General features: G+C 41.8%; 1 protein-coding gene across 1 annotated transcript in view; it reads left to right on the top strand.

Moving 5' to 3' along the window:
* PTPRR (protein tyrosine phosphatase receptor type R) overlaps positions 1 to 15,444 on the top strand; it is a 180,944-nt gene that overhangs the window by 139,632 nt on the left and 25,868 nt on the right. Inside the window, exon 9 of the mRNA XM_040409908.1 lies at positions 14,169 to 14,248. Coding sequence (XP_040265842.1) covers positions 14,169 to 14,248 — 80 coding nt within the window. The remainder of the gene's footprint in view (positions 1 to 14,168; positions 14,249 to 15,444) is intronic.

Below are 15,444 nucleotides of genomic sequence, written 5' to 3'. Positions count from 1 at the left end.
GCGGCGATCGTTCGCTGGCAGGCTGGAGATGTGATTTTTTTAACCCCTAACAGGTATATTAGACGCTGTATATTACACTACACCCCCCCCCCCGTCACTTATTAACCCCTTATTAGCCCCTGATCACCCCATATAGACTCCCTGATCACCCTCCTGTCATTGATTACCCCCCTGTCATTGATCAACCCCCTGTAAAGCTCCATTCAGACGTCCGCATGATTTTTACGGATCCACTGATAGATGGATCGGATCCGCAAAACGCATCCGGACGTCTGAATGAAGCCTTACAGGGGCATGATCAATGACTGTGGTGATCACCCCATATAGACTCCCTGATCACCCCCCTGTCATTGATTACACCCCTGTCATTGATCACCCCCCTGTAAAGCTCCATTCAGATGTCCGCATGATTTTTACGGATGCACTGATAGATGGATCGGATCCGCAAAACGCATCCGGACGTCTGAATGAAGCCTTACAGGGGCATGATCAATGACTGTGGTGATCACCCCATATAGACTCCCTGATAACCCCCCTGTAAAGCTCCATTCAGATGTCCGCATGATTTTTACGGATGCACTGATAGATGGATCGGATCCGCAAAACGCATCCGGACGTCTGAATGAAGCCTTACAGGGGCATGATCAATGACTGTGGTGATCACCCCATATAGACTCCCTGATCACCCCCCTGTAAAGCTCCATTCAGATGTCCGCATGATTTTTACGGATGCACTGATAGATGGATCGGATCCGCAAAACGCATCCGGACGTCTGAATGAAGCCTTACAGGGGCATGATCAATGACTGTGGTGATCACCCCATATAGACTCCCTGATCACCCCCCTGTCATTGATTACACCCCTGTCATTGATCAACCCCCTGTAAAGCTCCATGCAGATGTCCGCATGATTTTTACGGATGCACTGATAGATGGATCGGATCCGCAAAACGCATCCGGACGTCTGAATGAAACCTTACAGGGGCGTGATCAATGACTGTGGTGATCACCCCATATAGACTCCCTGATCACCCCCCTGTCATTGATTACCCCCCTGTCATTGATTACCCCCCTGTAAAGCTCCATTCAGACGTCCGCATGATTTTTACGGATCCACTGATAGATGAATCGGATCCGCAAAACGCATCCGGACGTCTGAATGAAGCCTTACAGGGGCATGATCAATGACTGTGGTGATCACCCCATATAGACTCCCTGATCACCCCCCTGTAAAGCTCCATTCAGATGTCCGCATGATTTTTACGGATGCACTGATAGATGGATCGGATCCGCAAAACGCATCCGGACGTCTGAATGAAGCCTTACAGGGGCATGATCAATGACTGTGGTGATCACCCCATATAGACTCCCTGATCACCCCCCTGTCATTGATTACACCCCTGTCATTGATCAACCCCCTGTAAAGCTCCATTCAGATGTCCGCATGATTTTTACGGATGCACTGATAGATGGATCGGATCCGCAAAACGCATCCGGACGTCTGAATGAAGCCTTACAGGGGCGTGATCAATGACTGTGGTGATCACCCCCCTGTCATTGATCACCCCCCTGTCATTGATCACCCCCCTGTCATTGATCACACCCCTGTCATTGATCACCCCCCTGTCATTGATCACCCCCCTGTAAGGCTCCATTCAGACATTTTTTTGGCCCAAGTTAGTGGAATTATATATTTTTTTTCTTACAAAGTCTCATATTCCACTAACTTGTGTCAAAAAATAAAATCTCACATGAACTCACCATACCCCTCACGGAATCCAAATGCGTAAAATTTTTTAGACATTTATATTCCAGACTTCTTCTCACGCTTTAGGGCCCCTAGAATGCCAGGGCAGTATAAATACCCCACATGTGACCCCATTTCGGAAAGAAGACACCCCCAGGTATTCCGTGAGGGGCATATTGAGTCCATGAAAGATTGAAATTTTTGTCCCAAGTTAGCGGAACGGGAGACTTTGTGAGAAAAAAATTAAAAATATCAATTTCCGCTAACTTGTGCCAAAAAAAAAAAAATTCTATGAACTCGCCATGCCCCTCATTGAATACCTTGGGGTGTCTTCTTTCCAAAATGGGGTCACATGTGGGGTATTTATACTGCCCTGGCATTCTAGGGGCCCCAAAGCGTGAGAAGAAGTCTGGTATCCAAATGTCTAAAAATGCCCTCCTAAAAGGAATTTGGGCACCTTTGCGCATCTAGGCTGCAAAAAAGTGTCACACATCTGGTATCGCCGTACTCAGGAGAAGTTGGGGAATGTGTTTTGGGGTGTCATTTTACATATACCCATGCTGGGTGAGAGAAATATCTTGGTCAAATGCCAACTTTGTATAAAAAAATGGGAAAAGTTGTCTTTTGCCAAGATATTTCTCTCACCCAGCAAGGGTATATGTAAAATGACACCCCAAAACACATTCCCCAACTTCTCCTGAATACGGCGATACCACATGTGTGACACTTTTTTGCAGCCTAGGTGGGCAAAGGGGCCCATATTCCAAAGAGCACCTTTAGGATTTCACAGGTCATTTACCTACTTACCACACATTAGGGCCCCTGGAAAATGCCAGGGCAGTATAACTACCCCACAAGTGACCCCATTTTGGAAAGAAGACACCCCAAGGTATTCCGTGAGGGGCATGGCGAGTTCCTAGAATTTTTTATTTTTTGTCACAAGTTAGTGGAAAATGCTGATATATTATTATTTTTTTTTTTTTTCATACAAAGTCTCATATTCCACTAACTTGTGACAAAAAATAAAAACTTCCATGAACTCACTATGCCCATCAGCGAATACCTTGGGGTCTCTTCTTTCCAAAATGGGGTCACTTGTGGGGTAGTTATACTGCCCTGGCATTCTAGGGGCCCAAATGTGTGGTAAGGAGTTTGAAATCAAATTCTGTAAAAAATGACCTGTGAAATCCGAAAGGTGCTCTTTGGAATATGGGCCCCTTTGCCCACCTAGGCTGCAAAAAAGTGTCACACATCTGGTATCTCCGTACTCAGGAGAAGTTGGGGAATGTGTTTTGGGGTGTCATTTTACATATACCCATGCTGGGTGAGAGAAATATCTTGGCAAAAGACAACTTTTCCCATTTTTTTATACAAAGTTGGCATTTGACCAAGATATTTATCTCACCCAGCATGGGTATATGTAAAAAGACACCCCAAAACACATTCCTCAACTTCTCCTGAATACAGAGATACCAGATGTGTGACACTTTTTTGCAGCCTAGGTGGGCAAAGGGGCCCATATTCCAAAGAGCACCTTTCGGATTTCACAGGTCATTTTTTACAGAATTTGATTTCAAACTCCTTACCACACATTTGGGCCCCTAGAATGCCAGCGCAGTATAACTACCCCACAAGTGACCCCATTTTGGAAAGAAGAGACCCCAAGGTATTCGCTGATGGGCATAGTGAGTTCATGGAATTTTTTATTTTTTGTCACAAGTTAGTGGAATATGAGACTTTGTATGAAAAAAAAAAAAAAAAAAAATCATCATTTTCCACTAACTTGTGACAAAAAATAAAAAATTCTAGGAACTTGCCATGCCCCTCACGGAATACCTTGGGGTGTCTTCTTTCCAAAATGGGGTCACTTGTGGGGTAGTTATACTGCCCTGGCATTCTAGGGGCCCAAATGTGTGGTAAGGAGTTTGAAATCAAATTCTGTAAAAAATGACCTGTGAAATCCGAAAGGTGCTCTTTGGAATATGGGCCCCTTTGCCCACCTAGGCTGCAAAAAATTGTCACACATCTGGTATCTCCGTACTCAGGAGAAGTTGGGGAATGTGTTTTGGGGTGTCATTTTACATATACCCATGCTGGGTGAGAGAAATATCTTGGCAAAAGACAACTTTTCCCATTTTTTTATACAAAGTTGGCATTTGACCAAGATATTTATCTCACCCAGCATGGGTATATGTAAAAAGACACCCCAAAACACATTCCTCAACTTCTCCTGAATACAGAGATACCAGATGTGTGACACTTTTTTGCAGCCTAGGTGGGCAAAGGGGCCCATATTCCAAAGAGCACCTTTCGGATTTCACAGGTCATTTTTTACAGAATTTGATTTCAAACTCCTTACCACACATTTGGGCCCCTAGAATGCCAGGGCAGTATAACTACCCCACAAGTGACCCCATTTTGGAAAGAAGAGACCCCAAGGTATTTCGTGATGGGCATAGTGAGTTCATAGAAGTTTTTATTTTTTGTCACAAGTTAGTGGAATATGAGACTTTGTAAGAAGAAAAAAAATAAATAAAAAAATCATCATTTTCCGCTAACTTGTGACAAAAAATAAAAAGTTCTATGAACTCACTATGCCCATCAGCGAATACCTTAGGGTGTGTACTTTCCGAAATGGGGTCATTTGTGGGGTTTTTCCACTGTCTGGCCATTGTAGAACCTCAGGAAACATGACAGGTGCTCAGAAAGTCAGAGCTGCTTCAAAAAGCGGAAATTCACATTTTTGTACCATAGTTTGTAAACGCTATAACTTTTACCCAAACCATTTTTTTTTTTACCCAAACATTTTTTTTTTATCAAAGACATGTAGAACAATAAATTTAGAGCAAAATTTCTATATGGATCTCGTTTTTTTTGCAAAATTTTACAACTGAAAGTGAAAAATGTCATTTTTTTGCAAAAAAATCGTTAAATTTCGATTAATAACAAAAAAAGTAAAAATGTCAGCAGCAATGAAATACCACCAAATGAAAGCTCTATTAGTGAGAAGAAAAGGAGGTAAAATTCATTAGGGTGGTAAGTTGCATGACCGAGCAATAAACGGTGAAAGTAGTGTAGGTCAGAAGTGTAAAAAGTGGCCTGGTCTTTCAGGGTGTTTAAGCACTGGGGGCTGAGGTGGTTAAGTGCTGATAACTTTAAAACGCTTTGAGTTATCCAGGCCATTCTGAGATTGTTTTTTCGTCACATATTGTACTTCATGACACTGGTAAAAAATAAAGAAAAAATTTACCAAAAATTTGAAAAAAAATGCAAATTTCCAAGTTTCAATTTCTCTACTTCTATAATACATAGTAATACCTACAAAAATAGTTATTACTTTACATTCCCCATATGTCTACTTCATGTTTGGATCATTTTGGGAATGATATTTTATTTTTTGGGGATGTTACAAGGCTTAGAAGTTTAGAAGCAAATCTTTAAATTCTTCCGAAATTTTCAAAAACCCAATTTTTAGGGACCAGTTCAGGTCTGAAGTCACTTTGCGAGGCTTACATAATAGAAACCACCCAAAAATGACCCCATTCTATTAACTACACCCCTTAAGGTATTCAAAACTGATTTTACATACTTTGTTAACCCTTTGGGTGTTCCACAAGAATTATTGGAAAATAGAGATGCAATTTACAAAGCAAGGGTTAACAGCCAAACCAAACTCAATATTTATGTCCCTGATTCTGTAGTTTACAGAAACACCCCATATGTGGTCGTAAACCGCTGTATGGGCACACGGCAGGGCGCAGAAGGAAAGTAATGCCATACGGTTTTTGGAAGGCAGGTTTTACTGGACTGTTTTTTTTTGACACCATGTCCCATTTGAAGCCCCCCTGATGCACCCCTAGAGTAGAAACTCCAAAAAAGTGGCCCCATTTTAGAAACTACGGGATAGGGTGGCAGTATTGTTGGTACTAGTTTAGGGTACATATGATTTTTGGTTGCTCTATATTACACTTTTCGTGAGGCAAGATAACAAGAAATAGCTGTTTTGGCACCGTTTTTATTTTTTGTTATTTACAACATTCATCTGACAAGGTTAGATCATGTGATATTTTTATAGACCAGGTTGTCACGGATTTGGCGATACCTAATATGTATACTTTTTTTTTATTTATGTAAGTTTTACACAATGATTTCATTTTTGAAGCCAAAAAAAATCATGTTTTAGTGTTTCCATAGTCTGAGAGACATAATTTTTTCAGTATTTGGGGGATTACCTTGGGTAGGGTATGATTTTTGCAGGATGAGATGACGGTTTTATTGGCACTATTTTGGGGTGCGTGTGACTTTTTGATCGCTTGCTATTACACTTTTTGTGATATAAGGTGACAAAAAATTGTTTATTTAGCACAGTTTTTATTTTAAATTTTTTACGGTGTTCATCTGAGGGGTTAGGTCATGTGATATTTTTATAGAGCCGGTTGATACGGACGCGGCGATACCTAATATGTATACTTTTTTTTTATTTATGTAAGTTTTACACAATAATATAATTTTTGAAACAAAAAAAAAAATCATGTTTTAGTGTCTCCATATTCTGAGAAGCCATAGTTTTTTCAGTTTTTGGGCGATTATCTTAGGTAGGATCTCATTTTCTGCGGGATGAGATCACGGTTTGATTGGCACTATTTTGGGGTGCATATGACTTTTTGATCGCTTGCTATTACACTTTTTGTGATGTAAGGTGACAAAAAATGGTTTATTTAGCACAGTTTTTATTTTTTATTTTTTACGGTATTCATCTGAAAGGTTAGGTCATGTGATATGTTTATAGAGCCGGTCGGTACGGACGCGGCGATACCTAATATGTATACTTTTTTTTTTTCCCTATTTTTTACCAATTTTTTTAAACTTTATTTGGGGAAAATGACGTTTTTGTTTATTTTTACTTGAAACTTTACATTTTTTGGGGGGAAAACTTTATTTTTTCAACTTTTTTTTTCACTTTATTTTTTGTCCCACTTTGGGACTTGAACTTTTGGGGGTATATTCCTTTACAATGCATTCCAATACTTCTGTATTGGAATGCATTGGCTGTATGAGTAATACTGTGTGTATTACTCATACAGCTTTCGGGGCCTGTGAGATCCAGGGGGCTGGATCTCACAGGCTCTTCACCGGAAGGCAGCGCCGATGCCTCAGGAAGGCATCGCGCTGCCTTCCATGCCATCGGGTCCCCCCCACAGCTCCTTGGGGACCCGATGGCACCACCGCCGCACCAGTTAAAAGCCGCAAACCGCAGGTCTGAATTGACCTGCGGTTTGCGGCGATCGCCGACACGGGGGGGTCACGGGACCCCCCCGCGCATTTAGCCGTGGTGCCTGCTCAATGATTTGAGCAGGCACCGTGTTTCGATCACCGCCCGCCGGTGATCGGAACAACACATGACGTACCGGTACGTCATGGGTCCTTAAAGACTCGGGAAACATGCCGTACCGGTACGTCATGCGTCCCTAAGGGGTTAAACACTCCTCCAACCTTCTAGCCATCTTCTCCCAAAAACTGCTGCCCCTTCCCCATTGAGGTGCAGCCCATCTCTACAATAGAGCCTGTAGTTCTCCAGGAACCTAAATCCCTCCTTCCTACACCAGTTCTTGAGCCACTTGTTAACCTCCATAATCTCCGTTAGTATTTCAGAAAACACTACCTTTGAGGTCCTTGCCCTAAGCTTGTGACCTAAATCCCTAAAGCATTTTTAGGGACACTTCACATACCTCTAACTTTTGTCATTGGTTCCGATATGGACCATGACTGCTGGATCTTCTCCAGCCGCACCCAGTAACCTGTCAACCCGATCCGCGATGTGTCAAACTCGAGCGCCAGGAAGACAACACACCGTTCGAGGATCCCAGTCTTTGTGACAGATCACCCTATCTGTAACCCTAATTATTGACTCTCCCTCTACCAGCACCTGGCTGGCCTGCCCTGCTCTCCTGGTCCCCTGCTTACTGGAGCTGACATTCCCCTGACTGGCAGAGGAAGTGTCTGGCTGCAGCAGTGCTCTCCCTGAACTGACATCCCCCTCATCTACCAACCTTGCAAACTTGTTGGGGTGTGTCAGATCAGGGCTAGCCTCCCTGGCACTCTTCCCTCTACCCCACTTTCTAACTGTTACCCAGCTAGCTACCTCACTTTCCTGAGCCTCCATGCTTCTACCTTCCTCCACATCTACCCCATAGAGTGCCTGCTCAGTGAGCAGCAAACTCTGTTCCAAATTGCCAACGCTTCTCAGTGTTGAAACTCACCTGGTTAGATACTCGATGTGCGATTCCAAACGGGCAATTTGCTCACATTTTGAACAAATATATGGTAAGTATAAAAGTAAGGCAGGAACACCCACTACTGGTGCTATAGGAGACAAAATTTATTAAAAACGCTCCTCACTCCTCCTTTCTGGTCAAATACATACTGGGTATATATAGATTAAAAACACAAAATAAAATAGGTATATGATAAAAACATGGATAACGAAATCCCCCCCCAAATACAAAAAAGGCAAAGGCTTATTAATACACAATGGAGCACTTTCTATATTAGTTATATGTATCGTGTATGAGAATCGGCACAAATTAATATATATGGCCAACTCACATATACTTTACATATATATCATTATTTGGGCAGGTCAAGCAATAGAATCCTTCTTGCTTAACATATACATATAGTGTAAATGCTGTACTGTACATACATCCCCTATTAATCCAAAGGTATATCGAAGTTTACTATAGTTTGTTCTGTGGTTATAATATAGATGTAGTCACTTATCAAGATGTAATAAAAGTCCATATATATTAATCTTTTTGTTGTTCAATCATTTTATTGAGTAACAAAAAATGATAGCATACACAGGTACAACATAAGCACCATGGTACAGATAATAACAATTTGTACAATCCTGTTATACAGATTGAGAAAGTAACAACATGTACTAGTACAATGTGGAAAACAAATCCCAGGTATTAGTATCAGTAATAGGGTTACACAAACTGAGCATAGATGATCATACAATTATAAAACCCCCGACACAGAGTATTTTCTGAAGCTTATGCCTAAACATGAAACCAAGACATACGGGGAAGACATAAACAAACAACACATATACAACACATAAGGGTAAAGACATATATCTAGGTATCTTCCATATAAGCAAACATCATCAATCTGAAATGACCGGAGATGAACTGGTCCGTTCTAGCCAGTCAGAGAACCCCTGGGACTCCTTGAACAGAAGCCATGGCATTCACACTTTCAAATATTTCTGGTCTAGCCCCACATCCTCCGCAATCAATTCCTCCATTCTGCGCATATTCTCGAACGTCTCTAACCATTCTGTCATCTTTGGGACCTCCTGTGACTTCCAATGTCTAGGCAACACCACACGAGCCGCCTGCATAAAAAATCTCAGGAGGCCTTTCCTAGCTACCTGAACAGAGCCGGCAAACATTGACAGCAAAGCTTCCTCCGGAGTCCAAACAGATGTCGCGCCCGACATACAGTTGTATAACTCGTTTAGGGCCAACCAGAAGGGAACAATTTTCTTACAATGCCACCAAATATGGGACATTGTACCCACCTCCTCCAAACATCTCCAACACAGGTCAGAGCACTCCGGATAAAAGGAATGCAAAACAGCGGGGGTCCTATACCACCTAGAAAGGACCTTAAAGTTCTTTTCTTGTACCCCACAGCAAATGGAGGACTTGTGAGACAGCACAAATGATTTCTCCCATTGATCCGCAGAGAATACTTTTTCAAGTTCACTCTCCCAAGCTCGAACATAAGGCAAGGAAGAGGCCGGTCCAGCATTCTCCTGCAGCATCCCGTACACCAGAGACACTAAATGCGTAGGTGGAGACGATTGTAAACATACTGCCTCGAAGGGGGTCAGATCCCTAGTAAGAGCCTCCAACGGTCCTAAGGATAGTATGTAATTTCTCAGCCCACTATATAGAATCCACGCCCCTCTATTCCCACACCCTGGCAAGTCTATATTAATCTTTTTGTATATGTTCATATTATTAATCCAACAGAATATATGTGAGGGAATATGGTATCCAATATATCTGTGAGAAAGTATGACATTCAGCAGGATCGATGTAGATGAAGACACATTGCACAATAAGTATTCAGTGCTAAAATAACATTCAAGGCAGTGTTATTCAATATAATAGTTCCACTTAGTGGTGCAGTTACCTGCCTTTGGGCATCATTCCTGTGGACAAATAATATTTGCCTCATATGAGGCTCTTACCTCACTCCTATATGTAGTCTCTCCTTGTCTGGGGCAGACGCCAGGGAGCTGTATATGCTGCGGCACTCGTTCCTGTATCTCCGTGCGCTGTTTGAAGCGGTCACGTGACCAAACCACGTGATCCCAAAGGGGGTCAGGTGATTAAAGTTCCGTGCTCAAACCTCCGTGCGCAGAGGTTGAGCTGTAGATATGAAGCGCTGTTATCTTGGGATACCTTTTACTTTGCTTGGTCCGGACCAGAAGATCTTTAGTTAGATAAAACAAAATAACGCCAGACGTGTTTCGGAGCCTCTTGCTCCTTCATCAGTGGCTTAGAACCTGTGTAATTTCCAGTTCCCTTTTGTAGGGTTAAATGTGGGTCAGTTCTAAAAAGAAGAATCAGAATCTTCAGAGTTAGATATAAATCCTGAACTGGATTTTGTCATCACATGGAATAATGTCCCTTTGTTGGCACGTAGTGCTTCCAAAATCCCCTATGTAGATCTAGTGTCCTAATTGTGATGTTGTTCTAGAAAAGAATGATGCGTTTTTGTGGCGTCATTGTTGCGTTTTTTTGTTTTATGTTCATAGGGTTTCCGTTCCTTACATATTATTGTGAAATAAATCCTTCATTAACATTTTTATCCATAAATAAACATACTACCACTAAAATATATACATTAAAAAAATAAAATAAATGGGAATAAAACTAAAAATGATGATTAAATAAAAATGACATAAAACTGACATATTAAATCCTCCCATATGGTCTTGAGAAAGCAGATCTGGAAGAACCCCAGTGTGAGCCACCTCATCCAATATTTCCTTGAACAAAGATATGCACCCTCAAACGGCTGTTCCAGGACTGTATACATTAGACAAAATGTGCACTGGACTGAGCTGTTAATAATGGAACACATACTAAATGGGGATTACGCAAGTAAAAAGAAAAAATGCAATACAGTGCAGTGATAAGCAACTCACTTAGTGTAGTACCCTGCTAAAGTCCCTGAATCTCAAGTCACTTAATCTAAAGTCACACACTTAATACAAACACACACTTGAAATCAAACACGAGAAAGCTCACAAACTCGCGTTGTTTGTCTGCTTTTATAAGTGCAGTTCCCAAACAGCTTCAGACCAGACTGCTTTTTCCCTCTGGATTCAAAATGTGACTTTTTCAAATATAAACTTCATTATCAGCCTGTTTCTCTCGAAAATGCCCCCTGGCCCCCCCGTCCTTGGCACGCCACTGAATGGAAGCGGTCATTTCCCACGGCCCTGCTGCCACCACCCCCCACTTATCTCTAGGACTGGTGGTCGGTGCATCCCCGGGGTTCCCCAGGAACAGTGGGCCCCGGCACTTGTCTGGGTATGCTGGTGCTGATGCCGGCCTTGCTCCCATGACTGTGACGTCACAGTTGAGTGGAGGAAGCATTGGGAGGTTAGGGGAGGAGCAGACGGGGAAGGGCGGTGGGTTTAGGCACTTTGAAAAAGAAATCCCACCCAGTTGGGCACTTAGAACTAGAGATGAGCGAACTTCTGTTTTAAGTTCGGCGTCTAAAGTTCGGCTTCCGGTTAGCGGAGGATCCCGATATGGATTCCGAATTCCGTTGTGGTCCGTGGTAGCGGAATCAATACTGGCCGATTATTGATTCCGCTACCACGGACCACAACGGAATTCGGAATCCATATCGGGATCCTCCGCTAACCGGAAGCCGAACTTTAGACGCCGAACTTAAAACAGAAGTTCGCTCATCTCTACTTAGAACCCTTTTTCATAGGAATAAAAGTGCTTTTCCTGGACATTGAATATACACCCAGATACCATAAAGGTATGGTTATAATGATTTTACAATATTCTGATGGCCATTGCTGGTAGTTATATTGGTGAAATTTACATGACAGACTCCCTTTAAGGGGACAACAAGCATCGAACTCTCTTGCGATGGTGGAATGGAATAACATGAAATTGATCAGTAGTGATGAGCGGCAGGGGTCATATTCGAATTCGTGATATTTCGCCAATATTTTGTAAAATATTTGTGGAATATTCGCAAATTCGAATATTCGTTATATTCTACTTTTTTGTTTTTCTCGAAAATCGGCACGGTAATGATCGTGTAATATGCAAATATTATGCGATCAATACAGGCGTTAAAAAACGAATATATAGCACTATAGAATATAGTGCTATATATTCGTTTGTAGAATATTCATCATTTTTTCCATCTGAACACATAATTCCTCCCTGCAAGGAGGAATCATGACTTCAGATGGAAAAAAATGACGAATATTCTAAAAAACAAATATATAGCACTGTATTCAATATAGTGCTATATATTTGTTTTTTAGAATATTCGTCATTTTTTTCTATCTGAAGTGAACAGTGTTCAGTGTTCACTTCAGATGGAAAAAAATGACGAATATTCTAAAAAACAAATATACAGGGAGTGCAGAATTATTAGGCAAGTTGTATTTTTGAGGATTAATTTTATTATTGAACAACAACCATGTTCTCAATGAACCCAAAAAACTCATTAATATCAAAGCTGAATATTTTTGGAAGTAGTTTTTAGTTTGTTTTTAGTTTTAGCTATTTTAGGGGGATATCTGTGTGTGCAGGTGACTATTACTGTGCATAATTATTAGGCAACTTAACAAAAAACAAATATATACCCATTTCAATTATTTATTTTTACCAGTGAAACCAATATAACATCTCAACATTCACAAATATACATTTCTGGCATTCAAAAACAAAACAAAAACAAATCAGTGACCAATATAGCCACCTTTCTTTGCAAAGACACTCAAAAGCCTGCCATCCATGGATTCTGTCAGTGTTTTGATCTATTCACCATCAACATTGCGTGCAGCAGCAACCACAGCCTCCCAGACACTGTTCAGAGAGGTGTACTGTTTTCCCTCCTTGTAAATCTCACATTTGATGATGGACCACAGGTTCTCAATGGGGTTCAGATCAGGTGAACAAGGAGGCCATGTCATTAGATTTTCTTCTTTTATACCCTTTCTTGCCAGCCACGTTGTGGAGTACTTGGACGCGTGTGATGGAGCATTGTCCTGCATGAAAATCATGTTTTTCTTGAAGGATGCAGACTTCTTCCTGTACCACTGCTTGAAGAAGGTGTCTTCCAGAAACTGGCAGTAGGACTGGGAGTTGAGCTTGACTCCATCCTCAACCCGAAAAGGCCCCACAAGCTCATCTTTGATGATACCAGCCCAAACCAGTACTCCACCTCCACCTTGCTGGCATCTGAGTCGGACTGGAGCTCTCTGCCCTTTACCAATCCAGCCACGGGCCCATCCATCTGGCCCATCAAGACTCACTCTCATTTCATCAGTCCATAAAACCTTAGAAAAATCAGTCTTGAGATATTTCTTGGCCCAGTCTTGACGTTTCAGCTTGTGTGTCTTGTTCAGTGGTGGTCGTCTTTCAGCCTTTCTTACCTTGGCCATGTCTCTGAGTATTGCACACCTTGTGCTTTTGGGCACTCCAGTGATGTTGCAGCTCTGAAATATGGCCAAACTGGTGGCAAGTGGCATCTTGGCAGCTGCACGCTTGACTTTTCTCAGTTCATGGGCAGTTATTTTGCGCCTTGGTTTTTCCACACGCTTCTTGCGACCCTGTTGACTATTTTGAATGAAACGCTTGATTGTTCGATGATCACGCTTCAGAAGCTTTGCAATTTTAAGAGTGCTGCATCCCTCTGCAAGATATCTCACTATTTTTGACTTTTCTGAGCCTGTCAAGTCCTTCTTTTGACCCATTTTGCCAAAGGAAAGGAAGTTGCCTAATAATTATGCACACCTAATATAGGGTGTTGATGTCATTAGACCACACCCCTTCTCATTACAGAGATGCACATCACCTAATATGCTTAATTGGTAGTAGGCTTTCGAGCCTATAGAGCTTGGAGTAAGACAACATACATAAAGAGGATGATGTGGTCAAAATACTCATTTGCCTAATAATTCTGCACGCAGTGTATAGCACTATATTCAATCAAGGAACCCCATTTTCTCCATACACTACTACATATAATCCTACGATATATGGTACCTAATGTTCTACGTATAAACTGAAGTATAGCAAGCACTGGCATATTTGGTCATATGTCCTGTTCTGTTTCTTTAATATTCCGGTTTCTTTAGATCAAGTAAGCAGAGTGTGTTTAAAACCAAAGAACCCAAAAGATGCATTGAGCACCTATATAAATGCTAATTATATCAGGGTGAGTATGATGTGTCCATCTTTTACATTAAATGTAACATTCATATTGTGAACATTCACTACCATGTTTCAGCAATGCCACATATGCATGGCTTTCTTAATTACGGTTTGTCTGTGGTTTAATACAAATTCCCCTCACCTGGAGACTTCATTTATATAGTGCAATCTGACATAGCATCATGGGTACTGGCCAGAGTTTTTATTTATTTTCTCAAGAGACCCATCAAATCTCTTAGGCCCCTTTCACACGGGCGAGTATTCCGCGCGGGTGCGATGCGTGAGTTGAACGCATTGCACCCGCACTGAATCCCGACCCATTCATTTCTATGGGGCTGTTCACATGAGCGGTGATTTTCATGCATCACTTGTGCGTTGCGTGAAATTCGCAGCATGCTCTATTTTGTGCGTTTTTCACGTAACGCAGGCCCCATAGAAATGAATGGGGTTGCGTGAAAATCGCAAGCATCCGCAAGCAAGTGCGGATGTGGTGCGATTTTCACGCACGGTTGCTAGGAGACGATCGGGATGGAGACCCGATCATTATTATTTTCCCTTATAACATGGTTATAAGGGAAAATAATAGCATTCTGAATACAGAATGCATAGTAAAATAGCGCTGGAGGGTTTAAAAAAAAATAAAAAATATTTAACTCACCTTAATCCACTTGATCGCTCAGCCGGCATCGCTTCTGTCTTCTTTCTTTGCTGTGTGCAGGAAAAGGACCTGTGGTGACGTCACTCCGGTCATCACATGATCCATCACATGATCTTTTACCATGGTGATGGATCATGTGATGGACCATGTGATGATCGGAGTGACGTCACCACAGGTCCTGTTCCTGCACACAGCAAAGAAAGAAGACAGAAGCGATGCCGGCTGCGCAATCAAGTGGATTAAGGTGAGTTAATTATTATTATTTTTTTAACCCCTCCAGTGATATTTTACTATGCATTCTGTATTCAGAATGCTATTATTTTCCCTTATAACCATGTTATAAGGGAAAATAATACAATCTACAGAACACCTAACCCAAACCCGAACTTCTGTGAAGAAGTTCGGGTTTGGGTACCAAACATGCACAATTTTTCTCACGCGCGTGCAAAATGCATTACAATGTTTTGCACTCGCGCGGAAAAATCGTGCATGTTCCCGCAACGTACCCGCACCTTTTCCCGCAACGCCTGTCTGAAATAGGC

This window comes from Bufo bufo, chromosome 1 (genome assembly GCF_905171765.1).
Source record: "Bufo bufo chromosome 1, aBufBuf1.1, whole genome shotgun sequence".
Classification (NCBI taxonomy): Eukaryota; Metazoa; Chordata; class Amphibia; order Anura; family Bufonidae; genus Bufo; species Bufo bufo.
This window is presented reverse-complemented; position numbering and strand designations above follow the sequence as displayed.